Source organism: Oryctolagus cuniculus, chromosome 12, assembly GCF_051225735.1.
Source record: "Oryctolagus cuniculus isolate XC-2025 breed Fujian yellow rabbit chromosome 12, ASM5122573v1, whole genome shotgun sequence".
Classification (NCBI taxonomy): domain Eukaryota; kingdom Metazoa; phylum Chordata; class Mammalia; order Lagomorpha; family Leporidae; genus Oryctolagus; species Oryctolagus cuniculus.
This window is the reverse complement of record NC_142878.1, coordinates 43,693,366-43,710,700: the sequence shown is the minus strand read 5'-3', so window position 1 is coordinate 43,710,700 and position 17,335 is coordinate 43,693,366. Positions and strand designations below refer to the sequence as shown.

Here is a 17,335-nt window from a genome sequence, read left to right as displayed (position 1 = left end):
AAAAAGAAATCATAAAATAGAAATTCTAATATGCCCATATAGCTGTCAGCCATGATGAGCTAGGTTATGTCTGTAAACATGGCTTGAATTTCAGTGGTTAAAACCACCCAGTTAATTTCCCTCATGCTACATGTCTGTTTTGTTTGGCTTCAGCGCTCCTCTCTGTTGTTCTTATTCCAGCACCCGATTGACACAGGAGCTGCCATCTGGAGGCTTGCTGGTCACTGGGACAGAGGGAAAAGATAATGGGGAATTAGCACCTAAAGCTTTGGCCTAAAAGTGACACATGGCACTTCTCACATTTCATTGGCCAAAATAATTTACATGTACTCACCTAATTTCAGAAAAATCCTAACCTAGTGCCCAGCAGGAGAGCTGGACATATTGTAGTCACCTAAAAATAGCCACCTGTCTGAGGATTGATTTTTAGAGAGCACAGCCCTGGATCTGTGTTTGTATGGAAAAAAAACATAAAGAGACAAGTCCTTTAAAAAAAAAAAATGTATTGGGCCTGGCATTGTGGTGTAATAGGTTAAGCTACTTCCTGTGATGCCAGCATCCCATAAAGGCACTAGTTCAAGCCCTGGGTGCTCCATTTCTGATCCAGCTCCCTGCTAATGTGTCTGGGAAAGCAGCCCAAGATGATCCAAGGCCTTGGGCCCCTGCACCCATGTAGGAGACTTGGAGGAAGCTGCTGGCTCCTGGCTTCAGCCTGGCTTAGCCCCAGCTATTGGGGCCATTTGGGGAGTGAACCAGCAGATGGACGATCTCTCTATTTCTCCCTCTCCCTCTCCCTCTCTGTAACTCTGACTTTCAAATAAATATATCTTTAAAAAAGTGTATTCGAAAGGTCTTCCCTGTTTTCCATTCTTTGTGTTGTTTTAAGTAATGAGGCTGTGACAACTGCCTGGCATGGTGGGCTTACTCTCTTCCTCAAAACCCTTTAATGACTTCTCTTTGTACTCCTTACATAACTGAGACACCTTACCATGAGGGGTCTTCAAAAAGTTCATGAAAAATGTGTGTTATGAAAAACTATGCATAGATTTCAAAAGTGCTCTTGCACCAAAATAAACTTATCTGGGTAGGTGTTTGGCCTAATGGTAAAGCCACCAGTTGGGATACCTGCATCCCATATCAGAGTGCCTGGGTTCAAGTCCCAGCACTGCTCCCAATTCTAGCTTCCAGCTGACGTGTACTGTGGTAGGCGGCTGGTGATAGCTCAAGTGGTTAGATCCCTGCCACCCTCTTGGGAAACATGGATTGAGTTCCTGTCTCTTGACTTTGCCCTAGCTCAGTCTTGGCTCAAACCTGGCTGTTGTGGGCATTTAAGTGGGGAGTAAACCAGCAGATGGGAGTTCTCTGTCAATCAGTCTCTGACACACTCCTTTGGTATATTTCTCTCTCTCTTTCTCTGTCTTTCGGTTTCTCTGCCACTTGAATTACAAAACAAATTTTAAATAAAAAAAACTTTCAGTTCCATTTTTCTATCAACTCTTTATTTTTTTAAAAAAGACAGAGTTACAGAGAGAGGTAGAGCAGAGAGAGAGAGGTCTTCCATTCGCTGGTTCACTCCCCAGATGGCCAGGGCTTTAATCTGCTGTGCCACAGCGCCAGCCCCTCTATCAACTCTTTGAAGTGTCCTTGTTTGCCATATAAACACTACCTTTGCAGCCTTGTCTAGTGACATTCACCCCACCCCTCAGAGGCCTCAGGCTGGCCTTGCAATTCCCCACAGAGAGATATTTGCTCTCTGTTTGTGTCTTGAATGTTTTTCTTCCATTTCTGCTTGGTTTTTGCCTGGTTACTCTGTAACTTTTAGGTCAAATACTTGGCTTTCTTCAAGGAAGCCTTCTCTGACACCAAGCATGAGTTGAGTCCCCTCTTTTCTACACTCTCATACCACCCTAGCCTCTGCTTCCAGAGATGCTGCTCTATTTTATTCTGTGTTCAACCCATTTCTCCAATTAGAGTGCAAGCTCCAAGGGGGCAAAGACCAAGACCAAGTCTGCTCACCACTGTATGCTATCCCTTGGGGTTAGTCCACTTGTTGGCATGTAAATAAGAGCTCATTAAATGTGTAACTATTGGTTACACTTATGTTTGTGACATTTATGTAATCTATAGAGAACATATCTGAGATATTTATGCAGTCCATAGGGAATGATCTGATAATGAGGAATAAATCACACAAACTATAAATACATTCTTGCTGCATGTCTCTCTGTCCTGGGGAAGCTAAGAGATCCCAAGGTAAGAATTCTTTTCCTGTTCTCTCTGCATTGAAATAAACCCTAACCTGGATTTTTCACTTTTTAAAAGTTTTTTTCCTTTTGTCATTTATTGAATGATGTTTTCATGTGTAAGTTGAAAGCCCTATAGTCAGGGGATATATAACATTTAACATAAATGGCTGTAAAACTGCCTAAGCAATGAGTGTGTTATACAGACATAGTGAATAAACCAATAAGCTGTGTTTTCCTCTAGCTTTCTGGAGATGTTACTGAATTACCAAAACACAGTGTGATTTATTTTCCATGATACTTTACATCAGCAAAAGGGCATATATTAGATCCTTGGGAAATGCTTTGCTGCAGATTCATGTCCTCTATTATTTGTGTTCATTTGTGCATGATATGGTCAACTTTAGCCTTCTCTTGGAAAGAATAACAAATTTTATCACCTCGTTTCTATGTTTCATTGTGGACTGTCAGAGCTATTCCTGATTTAAAATGCAAATGTCCTGATAATCTCCTACGATGATAATCTTATGGTGCAGTTGACAGGGTGATGCAGCCACTATTGTCTCTAAGCCTCTGTTGGTAGCGGTGCACATTTTTATTCTACAAGGGAGCCCCTGCTTCTCATCAGTAAGAAAGTGGAGTTAAAAGGAACACGAGTAAGGATTATATTTGCAGAGCATCTCTTTTTATTCAACATCACTGTTGAATAATAATGTTTATTAAGTCACTGTGCCAGAAGTTGGAGAAAGTACAGAAGAGGTGGACATTTTCTAAGAAACTTTGAAATTTTTTTCAAGTGCTGAATTTCAGTCTTTTGCCAGCACTGTGGGTTTTGTCAGCTGTAGAATGGGGAGGAGGAGTATAACGTACCTCTATCATGCAGTTCCTGTGAGGCATATGTGAGCTAGTGGCTTCAAAGTGCTTCCCCCCAGCACCTGGCCTGTCGTGAGCACTCGGTGCATGTTAGCATTGTTTACTGTGAGACTTCATCCACATCTTACGTCTTATTTTCCTTTGTTTCTCCTCTCTTCTTTTTCCCCATATTGTCATTGGAGCTAGATTTCTTTTTTTTTTTTTTAAGATTTTTATTTATTTATTTGGCAGGTAGAATTACAGACAGTGGGAGAGAGAGACAGAGAGAAAGGTCTTCCTTCTGTTGGTTCACTCCCCAAATGGCCGCAATGGATGGAGCTGTGCCAATCTGAGGCCAGGAGCCAGGTGCTTCTTCCTGGTCTCCCACATGGGTGCAGGGGCCCAAGCACCTGGGCCTTCTTCCACAGGCTTCCTGGGACACAGCAGAGAGCTGGGTTGGAAGAGAAGCAACCCGGACTAGAACTGGCATCCATATGGGATGCGCCACAGGTGGAGGATTCACCTAGTGCGCCATGGCACGGCCCGGAGCTAGATTTCTAAAACACAAATCTGATTGTGCAACATCACCTCTTTAATGCCACCTTCTCAACTTTAAAAACCACAATTCATGTTGTCTGAAGAAAAGCGTCTCTCAAATCCCTGGGTGGCATTTTGCTTCTTACCTTCTTGCCCTGACCTTCCTCACCACATCATCTTCTGCCTCCACCACCTGCTGGCTTGCAGCCCAGATCCTCCCACGATTTTGGCTTTGCTGCCTGCACTTGGCCTCTTCCTCCTGCTCAGAATTCCTGCTGTAAGCTCACCCCTTCTTGTCACCAGGCCCCCTCACAACCTAACAGTAGCTTGTGAGTTCCTGGAGAGCAAAGACCATACCTTGCTCACCTTTATCACTTCAGCCTACTGGGTGTTTGGTTAAAGAAGTTGTTGAAATAATGTGTTAGGATTTGTTTTAATTGCAATGTGTGTTTATTTCTCTAGGTCCTTGGCCTTATCCAAAACATGAGTGTTTTCCAGTGTCCAAACTGTAAACACAAAACTCATATTTTTGGTGCTGATGGTGCAAGGAAGCTAGCACAGACCCTTGATCTTGATGTTCTGGGTAAGACCATACGATGATTTTTGGCAGTGAGAGTTGCATAAGGGGAAGTGGGAGTGAAGCCTGGTCTTGAAGAGGTCTTAGGAAATGAGGAGTTGCTTGTGATTTTGTGTTTTAAGTTAGTGTAGCACAGTTCTGTGTGATAACATTTCTTTAGCTTTTTTGAATAGATTTGTTCTGCCAACTATGATAATACGTAATTTCTACTATAGGTAAAAACTGCGTATAACTTTGAAAAGAGTTTTGTTGTCCAAGTACTCTGATTTAAAGCCATACTTTAAATTATTTTCATCAGTTTGTTTGCTCAGTGGGATACACACCTCTCTTATAAACAGGTGTACATTCATGCACATGCCTATTTATAATTTCATAGCAATCTCTTGGAATATCAATTCTTGGTGCATAAGTAAAAATGCTTTCCTATTCAATTCTGTATTTGTTAGTATTTCTGCTTTAGAATGATAATATTTACTGTTTTCTGTAATATTTGTGTTTGCTATGTCTATAAAATGTGGCACGTGAATTTTAAACTATTCACAGCACTGCATTGAAGGATTAATTACTGCTATGAGAACTAAAATTTGGGTTAAATGAACAAATCACAGAGTTGGACAAAATCTGTATTCACAAATCCATGAGCAACTTTTAATGGACTTTTTAAGAAACATGTTTTGATATCTTCATTGTAAATGAGTTTCTGTTTTGGGCAAAAGCATATGTTAGATGCTGAATAAGTGAGGCATACAATGGATTATTAGTTTTAGGTTGTTAAAAAAATTGAGATTCCCCTGGAGAGCAAGGAATTTCAAAATATTCTATATTATAATGAAGTTTCTAGAAGTTAATGGTAAATGTATGATTGTTATTATGCATTTATATACTATAGCCTCCACTACAATACCAGGTGAATACTAATGATATATTTTGATGCATTGCTATAATTATAGCCACTAATTATATTCTGCAACTGTTTTACATTTAACTAACCTAGAAAGTTCAATTTTCCAAATTTGCATAATAACATAACAGATTGACATTCATTTATATAATAAAGTAAATGTATAATTATAAATTGACATTATTGAATTACACTGGCAAATTTGTAATTCTCTAACTTATAAATCAGTGGTACAGTTTTATAAGTCATTTGTTTAGGGTTTGAAGCATCTTATCAGGAAGTAATGTAACATATGAGAGTTATATTTTAACTAATGGCTCACATATGTACAGTTATCCTAAAAATGTATCAGAAACACTGATTACCAATCACAAAAGCTGGACACTACCCTAAACTGCTATGTCTAATGATGTTATAGGGAAGATCACTTGGAGTTCCAACTCAGGACACATCGCCCCTTAATGCAGCCACGTGTTCCCCCGGGCCTCCCATGAACTGCAATGGAAGGGCTGGAATTGGGAATGAGGACCTGAGATAAAAGTGTTCTCCCCTGTGGCCTCCTGGGTGGTTGAACCCCACAGGGAGCCCTTGGCCGTCCTTTACTCATTCCCAGCCAGCCTCTTAATTGATGTTCATCCTTTGGGTTGTGTTTGAAATGATTGGTAAAGTAGCTCTTCAGAACCTTATCCTTGTGGATATACTGGGGCAGTTGCTGTGCATCGTAGCTATGGTCAGACTGTCTCAGAGGAACCCTTTGGCCTACTCTGTGCCCTTGTTTCCTTCAGAATTAGCCTTCCAAGTGCTTAGTATGCCCGGTGTGCTCCTCACTCACTCAGCCTTTACTGCTTCTTCTGCCTCTCAAATTAGAACCATTAGCCCACCTGCATTCTCACTGTATTACCTCTGCCCGACAAGATACTGCCTGTATTACCTACTGCCCAGTCTACTCTTGTGTGTCTCTTGGTAGGATTGTGGGTCTCTGGAGGGCAAACACAGTGTGGATGAGTGGCTGTACAAAAGAGAAGGTTTAACTTTATCTTACTTCTGTTTCTTCAGGAGAAAAGAAATCATTCCAGATTTCTTCCTATAGTGGCAGTTCATAAATCAAAAGAAAAATTTTATGGGTTTCTAAGCATGTTCTATCACTTATTTTACCCTGCCTGCCCCGTCACAGTTTCCTGCAGTCTTAAATTGATCTATAGAATAAACATCAAATTTATTGAAAAGCTAATCTTTAAATGGCTGCTGAAATATTCATGTATTTTGTCACTTGGCCGTTGGACGTTAAGGGAAGACTTAAAGAGCTAAGATCACAAAATTTGCTGACAAGAGGAGCGTGAAATATCTGTTCCTCCACCATGTACTGTATAATAAATCGTAATGTTTTTGTAACATGCACTTCTGCATTATTTACACTGCCTGGCGTGGTACTGATGACTTATTTTTATAAAACACACACACACACACACACATTTCAATAACTTTTGAATGAATTTAGAATGGTTCTGAGGATGCTGAGTACCATAGAGTCTGTTCTTCTTTGTAAATCTCCACTTTCTGCATTTAATTTGAAAGCAGAGAGACAGAGATCTTCCATCTCCTCGCTTTTATTCCCTGAATGCTGACAACAGTCAGGACCAAGACTGGACCAGGCCAAAGCCAGGAACCCCAAACTCAATCCATGTCTCACTTGTGAGTTGTCAGGACCCTAAGTACTCAAATTGTCACCTACTGCCATGTAGGATGCACATTAGCAGGGAGCTAGAATCATAACACAGCTAGGACTTGAACCCAGGCACTCTGATACGGGATGTGGCGATCCAAGCAATGTCTTACCTGCTGGGCCAAATATCTACCCCCATTTACTGCATTCTGTCTCTCAGTCTTTGAAAGACTTCTGCCCTGAAGGTGTGGTAGAAAAGAGTGTATTGGATGATGGATAAGAACCTCTGGCTCCTAAATGCACCAATTAATAGTACTGTGCTCTCAGGAATCATACACAACCTCTCCAACTTTGGACTGTGTATTAGAGGTTTTTATTATTCAAAGGCTCTTCAAAAATTAGCGGAAAATGTATATTATGAAAAATATACATAGATTTTATGGGGGTTTTTTGCATGAAAAATAAGCTTACCTTTTCATTTTGCTTTTCCACCAACTTTCTGAAGTACCCTCATAACACTTCCTGAGACCTCAACAAGCTTACAAGTTAGATGTAAGTCTATGTAGATTAGTAAATAACAATAGAAAAAGATTCTATCTGCTAAAAAGGCAGAGAGTTGAGATAATATTTCTCTTAGCTCACTCTGCCAGCAGCAAGATTACATTGTTGTTCTTTTTTGGGGGTACTTTGCCTCCCCCGCCCCCCCCTTCCTCTTATCATGTGACACAGTGAGTCAGTATCAGATATTACAGAGAAATCATTTACAAATGTGTTCCAAGCCACTCCTGGATGGAAGACCTCCAGCAAAGATTAAATGAGAGGCTTCACCCTTCATTGGGTGCCACATAGCTATCATATGTGCATGTGCGATCCCTTTACTGCCCTCAAATGCAGTATTTTGCCTCTGATTTTCATTTGAAATTCTTTGTTCCAGAGATATAGTAAATTGCAGATAATCATGATTTGAATTGATTTAAATCAGTTTAATATAGGCTTTTTTTTTTTTTTTTTTTTTTTTTTTGACAGGCAGAGTGGACAGTGAGAGAGAGAGACAGAGAGAAAGGTCTTCCTTTGCTGTTGGTTCACCCTCCAATGGCTGCCGCAGCCGGCGCACCGCGCTGATCTGATGGCAGGAGCCAGGTGCTTGTCCTGGTCTCCCATGGGGTGCAGGGCCCAAGTACTTGGGCCATCCTCCACTGCACTCCCAGGCCACAGCAGAGAGCTGGCCTGGAAGAGGGGCAGCCAGGACAGAATCCGGTGCCCCGACCGGGACTAGAACCCGGTGTGCCGGCGCCGCAAGGCGGAGGATGAGCCTAGTGAGCCGCGGCGCCAGCCCAGGCTTTGTTTTTTTCCAAAGTTCAAATAGGTTCCAAATGGTTTTGTGAGCTTTCCCGGTACTGATGGATATCTGTCTGCTGTGCTCTTTCAGGAGACATTCCTTTACACCTTAGTATAAGGGAAGCTTCAGATACAGGCCAGCCAATTGTGTATTCACAGCCCGAAAGTGATGAGGTAAGTGGCATTTTTAAATACGACATTTCCTTCCTTCCTCCCTCTCCCCCCCTCCCTCCCTCCCTCCCTTCCTTCCTTCCTCCCACCCTCCCTCCCTCCCTCCCTCCCTTCCTTTCTTCCTTTCTTATTTATTTATTTATTTGGGAAGCAGAGTTGCAGGGGGGCGGGAAGGCAGAGAGTGACGGAGAGAGAGACACACACATCTTCCATATGCTAGTTCATTAGCAACGGCCAGGACTGGCCAGGCTGAAGACAGAAGCCTGGAGCTTCATCCACATCTCCCACATGAATGCAGGGGTCCAAGCATTTGGACCATATTCTGCTGTTTTCCCAGGCCATTAGCAGAGAGTTGGATCAGAAGTGGAACAGCTGGCACTTGAACTGGCACCCATAAGGGTTGCTGGTGTCTCAGGCAGAGGCTTAACCTGTTATACCACAACACTGGCCCACAAAGCATATTTCTTGGAAAAAGAAATAAAAAAGAACTGGTATTATAGTGTAGCAGGTTAAGCTACCACCTGCTTTACCAGCATCCCATATGGGCCACCAGTTCAAGTCCCAGCTGTTCCACTTCTAATCTAGCTCCCTGCTATTGGCCTGGGAAAGCAACAGAGGATGGCCCAAATGCTTGGGCCCTGCCACCCGCATGAGAGATCCAGGCCAAGCTACTGGTGCCTGGCTTCAGCGTGACCCAGCCCTGGCCATTGCAGTCGTCTGGGGAGTGACCAGCAGATGGTAGATATCCCTTTCTCCCTCTCTGTCTGTGTTTCTCCCTCTCTCTGTGACCCTACCTTTCAAATAAATAAATACGTCTTTAAAAGATATATACTTTTTGATATGCAGAAAGAAAATTGGGAAGATTCAGCTTATCTGAATAATTAAGTTGATGTAGCTGAAAGACAAGACTCCCTTCCAAATGTTGCCCTCTTTCTGTTGTGTAACCTCTGGGTCATATCCCAGTAGTTAAAATTTCCTCAGTTCCTCTTAAGAGACTGGTGTCATTGAGTATATTGAATACATTGTTTTATTTTATTCTCATAGCATCTTTATGAGGTAAATGTAATAATCTTCACTGTTTCAGATAAAAGCAAAGATTCATTTATATTAATGAATTTGTCCAAGATAATACTAGAGACCAGGTCCACACTCAGCTTTTTTTTTTTTTTTTTTTTTTTTTTTTTTTTTTTTGACAGGCAGAGTTAGTGAGAGAGAGAAAGACAGGGAGAAAGGCCTTCCTTTTCTGTTGGTTCACCCCCCCAAATGGCCACTACGGCCGGCATGCTGTGCCGATCCAAAGCCAGGAGCCAGGTGCTTCCTCCTGGTCTCCCATGTGGGTGCAGGGCCCAAGCACTTGGGCCATCCTCCACTGCACTCCCAGGCCACAGCAGAGAGCTGGACTGGAAGAGGAGCAACCAGGACAGAATCCGGCACCCTGACCGGGACTAGAACCTGGGGTGCTGGCGCCGCTAGGCGGAGGATGAGCCTAGTGAGCCGCGGCGCCAGCCCCACACTCAGCTTTAATGTACATTTCGTGCATTCTCTTCCCAGTGCAATCTCTGCCTCATTTCCTGATTAACTGCAAGGTTTATTAACTGTCTGCCATATGTATGTGCTAGCTTCCAGTTCATCCCATTTTCATAATATAACTGGGACTGTGCCAGAGCATAATGTAGAGGATCTTAACCTGGGGGTCCGAGAATCACCAGAGATGACATCCAGAGTGTGTGATGGTGCATTGTCTGGGGAGTTGGATAAGAGCTTTGTTAGGTTGTCATGGGTGGGGGGGGGGGGGTTACTCTTTCATGGCATTTAAAATCCAGAGTAGCAGAGTTTGAATCATGAGATGAGAGTAGAGTTCCCAACCTGGACATGGAAGATGTTCACTCCTAGCTGTGACTGAGTCCTGGAACCAGGATCTTTCTGGCTAGCCTCATGCTGAATCTTGCCTCCCAGTACTCCCTCCCTTTTCCTTATGAACTCAAAAGGAAATGTGTCCTCAGAAACTAGTTACAGCCCTTTCAACCAATCCAAATATTCATGGAAACTTAATGTTCATTCTGTTTGAATGTCTTCACTTAAAGAATGAAATGAACATTTATTTGCCCAACACAGTAAATCTGCAAAAGTTAATTGTAAAGAACCTATACTATTAGTTGGTAATAATTAGCCCCTTAGACTAAGCTAGAACTGACTGACACCTGCTATTTTAGGAGTTGATCCACATATTAATCAGTAAAAATTTCATTGTTATTCTCTTCTCCATATTCCATCACTTCCTCCTCCCAACATCTGATGTCAGGCTCTCATTCTCTGCCTATAAAGTCCTTTAAAATTTGGCATTAAGGATTCTCTCACAGTAATATTTAACTTTTAGAAGAGGCAAACACTACAAAGGCAGTGATTAATTTAAAGGTATAAATTGTGGTGGTTTTCAGACAAAATTAAGAAAGTTGGAAGGGCTGTAGTATCAGTTGAAAGCACTAACAGGCCGCTCAGACACAACTAATGGTCAGAACCTTCTGCCTAAGTGTACCGTTCAGAAAAGAGGTGTCTGGGAATCTCCCATTGTGAGCAGTGTAAAATAGCGAAAGAAGTAGCAGGACAAAAAGGGAGGTGCATACTGCAAATTCAGAACTCTTCAATTCAGTAGCATTGCCCCTTGCAGGTGCACTTCTAATTGTTGATTTAACAAACTATTTTTTGCTTTTGAGTGAAGCCAGGATACAAGGAACAGGCTGGTGATTGCCTGATTTTGTGGTTTTATTCTTTTTATCTCGTGAACATATTAGCATTCAGAAAGATATGTTCTAAGATATTCCTGGTAAAGATTTTCAAATATCAAATCTGTATGATATTCCTGGCAAAGACTTTCAAATGTAAATGGAAACTTTATTACTCTATCATTCCTAAATTATCACCTCACAGTCCTACTATGAAGTGACTGTGAGAAATAAATTATAACTTCAGTTACTTAAAGACAAAAACAAGGCCAAGAGCTCTCCAGAAAGCTTCTTGCACTTTGGATACTATTCATTCCCTTTTGCCTACACACAGGCTGCAGCTGGATTTTCTGGGCCACTAGATATGTAATAAAAAGACCTTAACTAGGAGGGAAGGATTATCAGCCTGTGTGGAATGGAATTAATGAAAGAAGAAAGTATTAATAGTTTTAGAAATCTCAGTTATATATTTTACATATAATGTATGTGTGTTACCTTTTTGCTAGTATGGATTAAACAAAAGGGATTTAATTTGATTATTACTCAGGCAGGAAGAAAACCCAAAGGCATGTTTCTATGAGCTTTTCAATGAGCTTGTAAATTACTTGAGGGCATGATGCTAATAGCAGCAACAACAAATATTTATTATTTGCTTCCTCTGTGCCAGCATTCTGCATGCCTTATTCTCACTTGCTACTCCCAAGGCCTGTGAGGTAGATACTGTTCTGACAACTATTTTACAGCTGTGGAAACTAAGCCTAGAAAGGTCACATAACTTGCCCAAAGCCTCTCTCTGAATACAGTAGTGTAGGCAAGGTTCCAGACCTGTCTGATCGGACTTCCAGACCCTAGTTCTTCATCAGTGAGCTGCTCTGCCTCCTTTTTATATCATTACATCCCACACATTTCCCAACACAATGCCTTGCATGCAATAAGAACTGAAATGTGTTTGTGGAAATGATACTGCAGTGGCTGAAAAAAAATTCAGTCTCAACAAATTGAAGCTGTTAAACTAAGCACTTTTAATGATTTCTCTGCAAAGGATAATCTAACCATTATTTTGAGTGTGATATACCGGAAGTTTAAACTTGGAGATAATCCATTAAAAAGCAAAGGTTGGTATTGGCATCGTGGCACAGCAGGTTAAGCTGGTGCCTATGATGCCGGCATCCCATATAGGCACAGGTTTGTGTCCTGGCTGCTCTGTGCTTCTTGTTCCCTGCTAATGAACCTAGGAAAGCAGTGGAGGATAGTCCAGGTAATTGGGCTCCTGCACCCACGTGGGAAGCCAGGAAGAAGCTCCTGGTTCCTGGCATGAACCTGGCCCAGCCCTGGCTATTGCGGCCATTTGGGGAGTGAACCAGCAGATAGAAGATCTCTTTCTCTCTGTAATCTGCCTTTCAAAGAAATAAATAAATCTTTAATAAAAAGGAAAGGTTGAGTGTAGCAAACTTAATTATTCTGAAATCGTTCAGTATTTTTTTTGTATTCTGATAGGTTTATTGTCTCTAACTTAAGATTAGTACTAAATAAGATTATAGAATGATGATGCTTTTGTTTTAGTGAACTTTAAATTTTCATCACAAAATATTAAGCATAAATACCTAGAAAAGCAATTAGTAGATAAAAGATATTTTTAAAGATGCAAGGATGAAAATCAACACACTAAATTTGAGAGAATTATTTCTTTATGAATAAAAGTTCTGTTTTTAAACAAAAACTATTGTTTCTGTTAACTGCAGCAGAGAGTGAAATCCTTTTGAGACTATACATTATAACTGCTTGAATCTGGGGCTTGCTAGTTAGTATGTTGTGCAGTAGGAAGAACTGGGCTTTGGCCGGCGCTGTGACTCAATAGGCTAATCCTCCGCCTGCGGCACCAGCACACTGGGTTCTAGTCCCCTTTGGGGCGCCAGATTCTGTCCTGGTTGCTCCTCTTCCAGTCCAGCTCCCTGCTATGGCTCAGGAGTGCAGTGGAGGATAGCCCAAGTGCTTGGCCCTGCACCTGCATGGGAGACCAGGAGAAGCACCTGGATCCTGGCTTCGGATCAGCACAGCGTGCCAGCCGCAGTGGCCATTGTGGGGTGAACCAACAGAAAAAGGAAGACCTTTCTCTCTGTCTCTCTCTCTCAAAAAAAAAAAAAAAAAAAAAAAAAAAAGAACTTGGCTTCAGCATTAGTTGAACTCAGGTTTGAGTGTGTTTTCCAGATCACTGACTTTCTAACCTTGAACAAATAGCTCCCAATTTCTTCATCTCAGTTGAGTGGAAAATGCTTGTTTTTCATGATTGAGATTACTACTTACTCAAAAGTATTTGACGCAGTATGTGCTAAGTTAAAATTGTTAAAGCCTTATTCATGTTTTGAGACCCTTTATTGTTGTTGTTAAGGGGAGTCTTTGAAATGAAATTTTAACACTTTTCTGGTAAAATTAAATATGATTCAGCTGTTAGGGCTCTGGTGTAGTCTTTGAAAAAGAAGATTGTGACACATGCGTGAAGCCTTCATCAAGGCAGGACACCCTGAACTCACCTCCTTTGATGGCTCAGAGCTTGGGAGTTAGTCAGACAGCACATATTGTACTTGCTCTAATGCTTTGGACAAGACTCTTCACCTTTCTTTGTCTTGGTTCTCTTGTCTAAAAAGTGGGGAATGTGACAGGATTTATTCCCTAGGGTAGCTATGAAGATAAATTCAATTATCCTTGACAAATAGCAAGTACTCGGTAAATTTTAGCTATTATCATGAGTAATGGTAACGTGTACATCACTGTTAGGGTATCATTGTAGAAATCAATGGTTTCAGAAAACCTGATTTATGTTTTACAGTTACATTTTATGAATAAGATGGGACAATATTTTCATTGTAATTTGCTAAAAAAAAAAAAAAGAAACTCTTAAAATGTAGATAAGGTGACCATTGTTCTAACTGGAACATCAAGGACATTGGGTTTGTTTGTAGCTCATTCCTGGCTTGGAAGCACTGTTAGTATCCCACTGCACTGAGGACCCTGGACGTGAGCTATGGAAGCACTCACTGCATCAGGCCTGCTTGCGTGATTCCCATCTTGAGGTGCTCAGAGCTGGAGCTGCACACAGTTCTCAGAATAAAGAACATGCTTTCCAAAGATAAGTCACAAAGTGGTAATAGAAGTAGCCCTCCTGAAAAGGACTAACAGTTCCTAGGCCAAAGAAGTTGTGACAGCATCTCTCAGGATATGAGTTTGTCAGAGGAGGAAGGTGTACTTTTTCTACACTGAGACTGGATTGCTGGTGTACTGGCACTGGGATCAAGTTTGAAAAAACAGTAATTGCTGGTATGAAATATTTTTTCAGAAAGTCATCTTCCAAATATAATCCTCCAGATAATCTGAAATCCTTCCCCCGCTGCTTCAGTTGCAATGTGTGTTGTCTTCCCACTTCTGAGTTTCCTCATCTCATCCAGCATTTTTAGCAGCAAGTATAGGGGTCATCTATGATCAGCTGTTCATGAGTCATTCTGTGTGTGCTGGGGAGAAATGTGGAACAAAGGACTCTATTCTTTTCCAGGCCAAAGCTTACCTGCAGATCGCTGTGGAAGTGGTGAGAAGATTGCCCCCCCCTCCAGCGTGATTCCCCAAGCATCTGGAAATTTCCGAATAAGAGAAATCAGAAGTCAGCAGTGTGGTGGTAGCACCTGCAGGGACAGGAAAACTCACAGTTGTTTTCATTTTTGTCTTAGCAAATATGTGTTATTTTCAGATTTGATTTGCTAAGGTATGACTCACAAAATTGTTATGTATCAATGTTAACTACTCTATTTCAAAATTTAAAAAAAAAAAAAAAAAAACAATGTGTATCAGCTGTGCAGAACTGCAGTCTCTCTTGTTGAACTACCTCTTGGGGAAACCTGAGTTCTTGTGAAAGCCCACCCTGGGAGAGAACTGTGCTTGTTTTGAGGACCACAGAGTTGGTCATTGAGAACGTTTGTTGAATGTGTGTGTGGATGTAGACAGTCGTGTTTGAATCGTGTCTCTGTCTTGCCGTGTTCTTAATATCCTTGAGCCTCTGCTTCTTCATCTGGACCAGACTCTACCCCAGACTTAGTGATTCTGAATCCTCAGAGGTAGGGCCTGGACGTGTGTATTTTTAACATGATCATGACAGTTTTGATGATGTTTCTGATTGTGATGGAAAGAATATAATGACAATAATAATGGGCACTCTGGGGAGAACTGTTCCTTCACCATGGATTCTGAGTGGTTAATTGGACTTACAGTTCAGATTGAAGCCAAGCAGCCATTTGTTGACTGGGGTTTCCCCCTGTACTCTTAACAGCACTGTGTTCCTGGAAATACCACTTTGCTGCCTGTGCCCCGTCATAATTCTGTTTCAACTGCCAAGATAAATCAGCTTCAGAATGTCCCATTTTGCCACCTGAACCTGGCCAGTGAACTGTGGCTTGTGGTCACTTTTAAAGGCAGCCAGTCAGAACTAGCATTTTCTCACAAGCCAGCAGCCCTCATTTGTTTACAGACCAGGGCAGGACCTTTTGCTCAGTGAAACAGCCCTCCCCTTGGTTCCTCTGGAGTGCACCTTCCTTTCATACCTGAAGGCTGTGTCTCACCCAGTTTGCAGACGACTTCCTGAACTAAAGCCTTCCCTTGTACCCTAAATTCTTTTCTAATGAATTTTTGTGTGCAACAGCTGACATCTATCCAGGGTTTTCTCCATGACCTTGTAATCTTCCGATTTTTCCAGTGGGGTACTGTTATCTCTGTTGTACAGATAAGGAAAGTGGCTTGCAAGAATGTTCAGTGTCTTGCTGAGGGTTATCATTTCTTCCTGCTCTCTCTTTTTTTTTTTTTGACAGGCAGAGTTAGACAGTGAGAGAGAGAGAGACAGAGAGAAAGGTCTTCCTTTTTCCGTTGGTTCACCCCCGAGTGGCTGCTGCGGCTGGTGTGCTGCGGCTGGTGTGCTGCAGCCGGCGCGCTGCGCCGATCCAAAGCCAAGAGCCAGGTGCTTCCTCCTGGTCTCCCATGCGGGTGCAGGGCTCAAGCACTTGGGTCATCCTCCACTGCACTCCCGGGCCACAGCAGAGAGCTGGACTGGAAGAGGAGCAACCAGGACTAGAACCCAGTGTGCCAGCGCCACAGGCGGAGGATTAGCCTATTGAGCCACAGCGCCGGCCTGAGGATTACCATTTCTAGCAAGTGTAGAGCTGGGATTTGAATAGGGTGGTTGGCTACAGGGTCCCTACTTTTGCACATCAGTGTGCATTCCTTAATTTCTTAGGAGGTATGTAGTATTCAGCATGGCCATGAAATCTGCTTCCTCTTTCAGGAGCATTCCATGGAGTTCATGCCTGTCTCTTGTCTAATTGAAGCCCAGAGAGAGAGATATCAGGGACTTTGCAAGGTCAGGTGGCAGATAGCTATAGAACTGGAAGAACTGAGATAATTGATTCATTAATTAATTGTCAATTATAAGGAATGTCCTATGACCTTTGACAGCTGCCTTGATGTCTTTTGCTTTCTAGTTATCAGCCAGAAAGTTAGGCAGAGAGTTGCATACTCTTGTAAACATGTTTCCATGCAAAAACTTATATGTGAATATGTTTAACAGCTTTATGTGTAATAGCCAAAACAACCCATATTTTCTTAAGTGGGTGAATGGTTAAACAAACTGATACATTCATACAAATACTATTCATCAGTAAAAAGAACACATTGTATATATAGACAATGACCTTGCTGAATTCCAGAGAAGTATGCTAAGTGAAGAAGCCAATCCAGGGGCCGGTGCTGTGGCACAGCAGGTTAAAGCCCTGGCCTGAAGCACTGACATCCTATATAGGCACTGGTTCTAGTCCTGGCTGCGTCTCTTCTGATCCAGCTCTCTGCTATAGCCTGGGGAACCAGTAGAAGATGGCCTGAGTTCTTGGGCCCCTGCACTCATGTAGGAGACCTGGATGAAGCTCCTGGCTCCTGACTTTGGATCAGTGCATCTCTAGCCATTGCAGCCACCTGGGGAGTGAACCAGCGGATGGACGACCTCTCTCTGTAACTCTCAAATAAATAAAATAAATCTTTAAAAAAAGGAAAGAAAAAGCTAATCCCAAAAAATTGTGTGCTATGTGATTCCATTTCTATACCATTTTGAAATGACAAAGCTATAGAAATGGAAAGTCGTGTTAACGAACGGGTTGGGAATGGACTTGAGTGTGACTTTCAGGGGAACATGAGGGATCCTTATGAGGACAGGAATGTTCTGTAGCATGACGTCATCAGTGCCGGTGTCTTGGTTGTGATGTACTGTAGCCACATGAGATGTCACCACTGGGGGAAATTGAG

At 42.1% G+C, this 17,335-nt stretch overlaps 1 protein-coding gene across 12 annotated transcripts in view; it reads left to right on the top strand.

Moving 5' to 3' along the window:
* The window catches only part of NUBPL (NUBP iron-sulfur cluster assembly factor, mitochondrial), a 237,167-nt gene extending 220,075 nt beyond the window's left edge, over positions 1–17,092 (top strand). For 5 of the 12 annotated variants that reach the window (XM_017348250.4, XM_017348248.4, XM_089309811.1 and 2 more), the window contains 3 exons: positions 4,095–4,215; positions 8,203–8,285; positions 13,966–14,642. In XM_017348250.4, the coding sequence (XP_017203739.1) occupies positions 4,095–4,215; positions 8,203–8,285; positions 13,966–14,136 (375 nt within the window). In that variant the 3' untranslated portion in view covers positions 14,137–14,642. Of the gene's footprint in view, positions 1–4,094; positions 4,216–8,202; positions 8,286–13,965 lie in introns of all 12 variants that reach the window. The other 7 variants (XM_089309808.1, XM_002717939.6, XM_070053780.2 and 4 more) reach the window with 4 other exon arrangements.
* Positions 17,093–17,335: the final 243 nt, after the last annotated feature.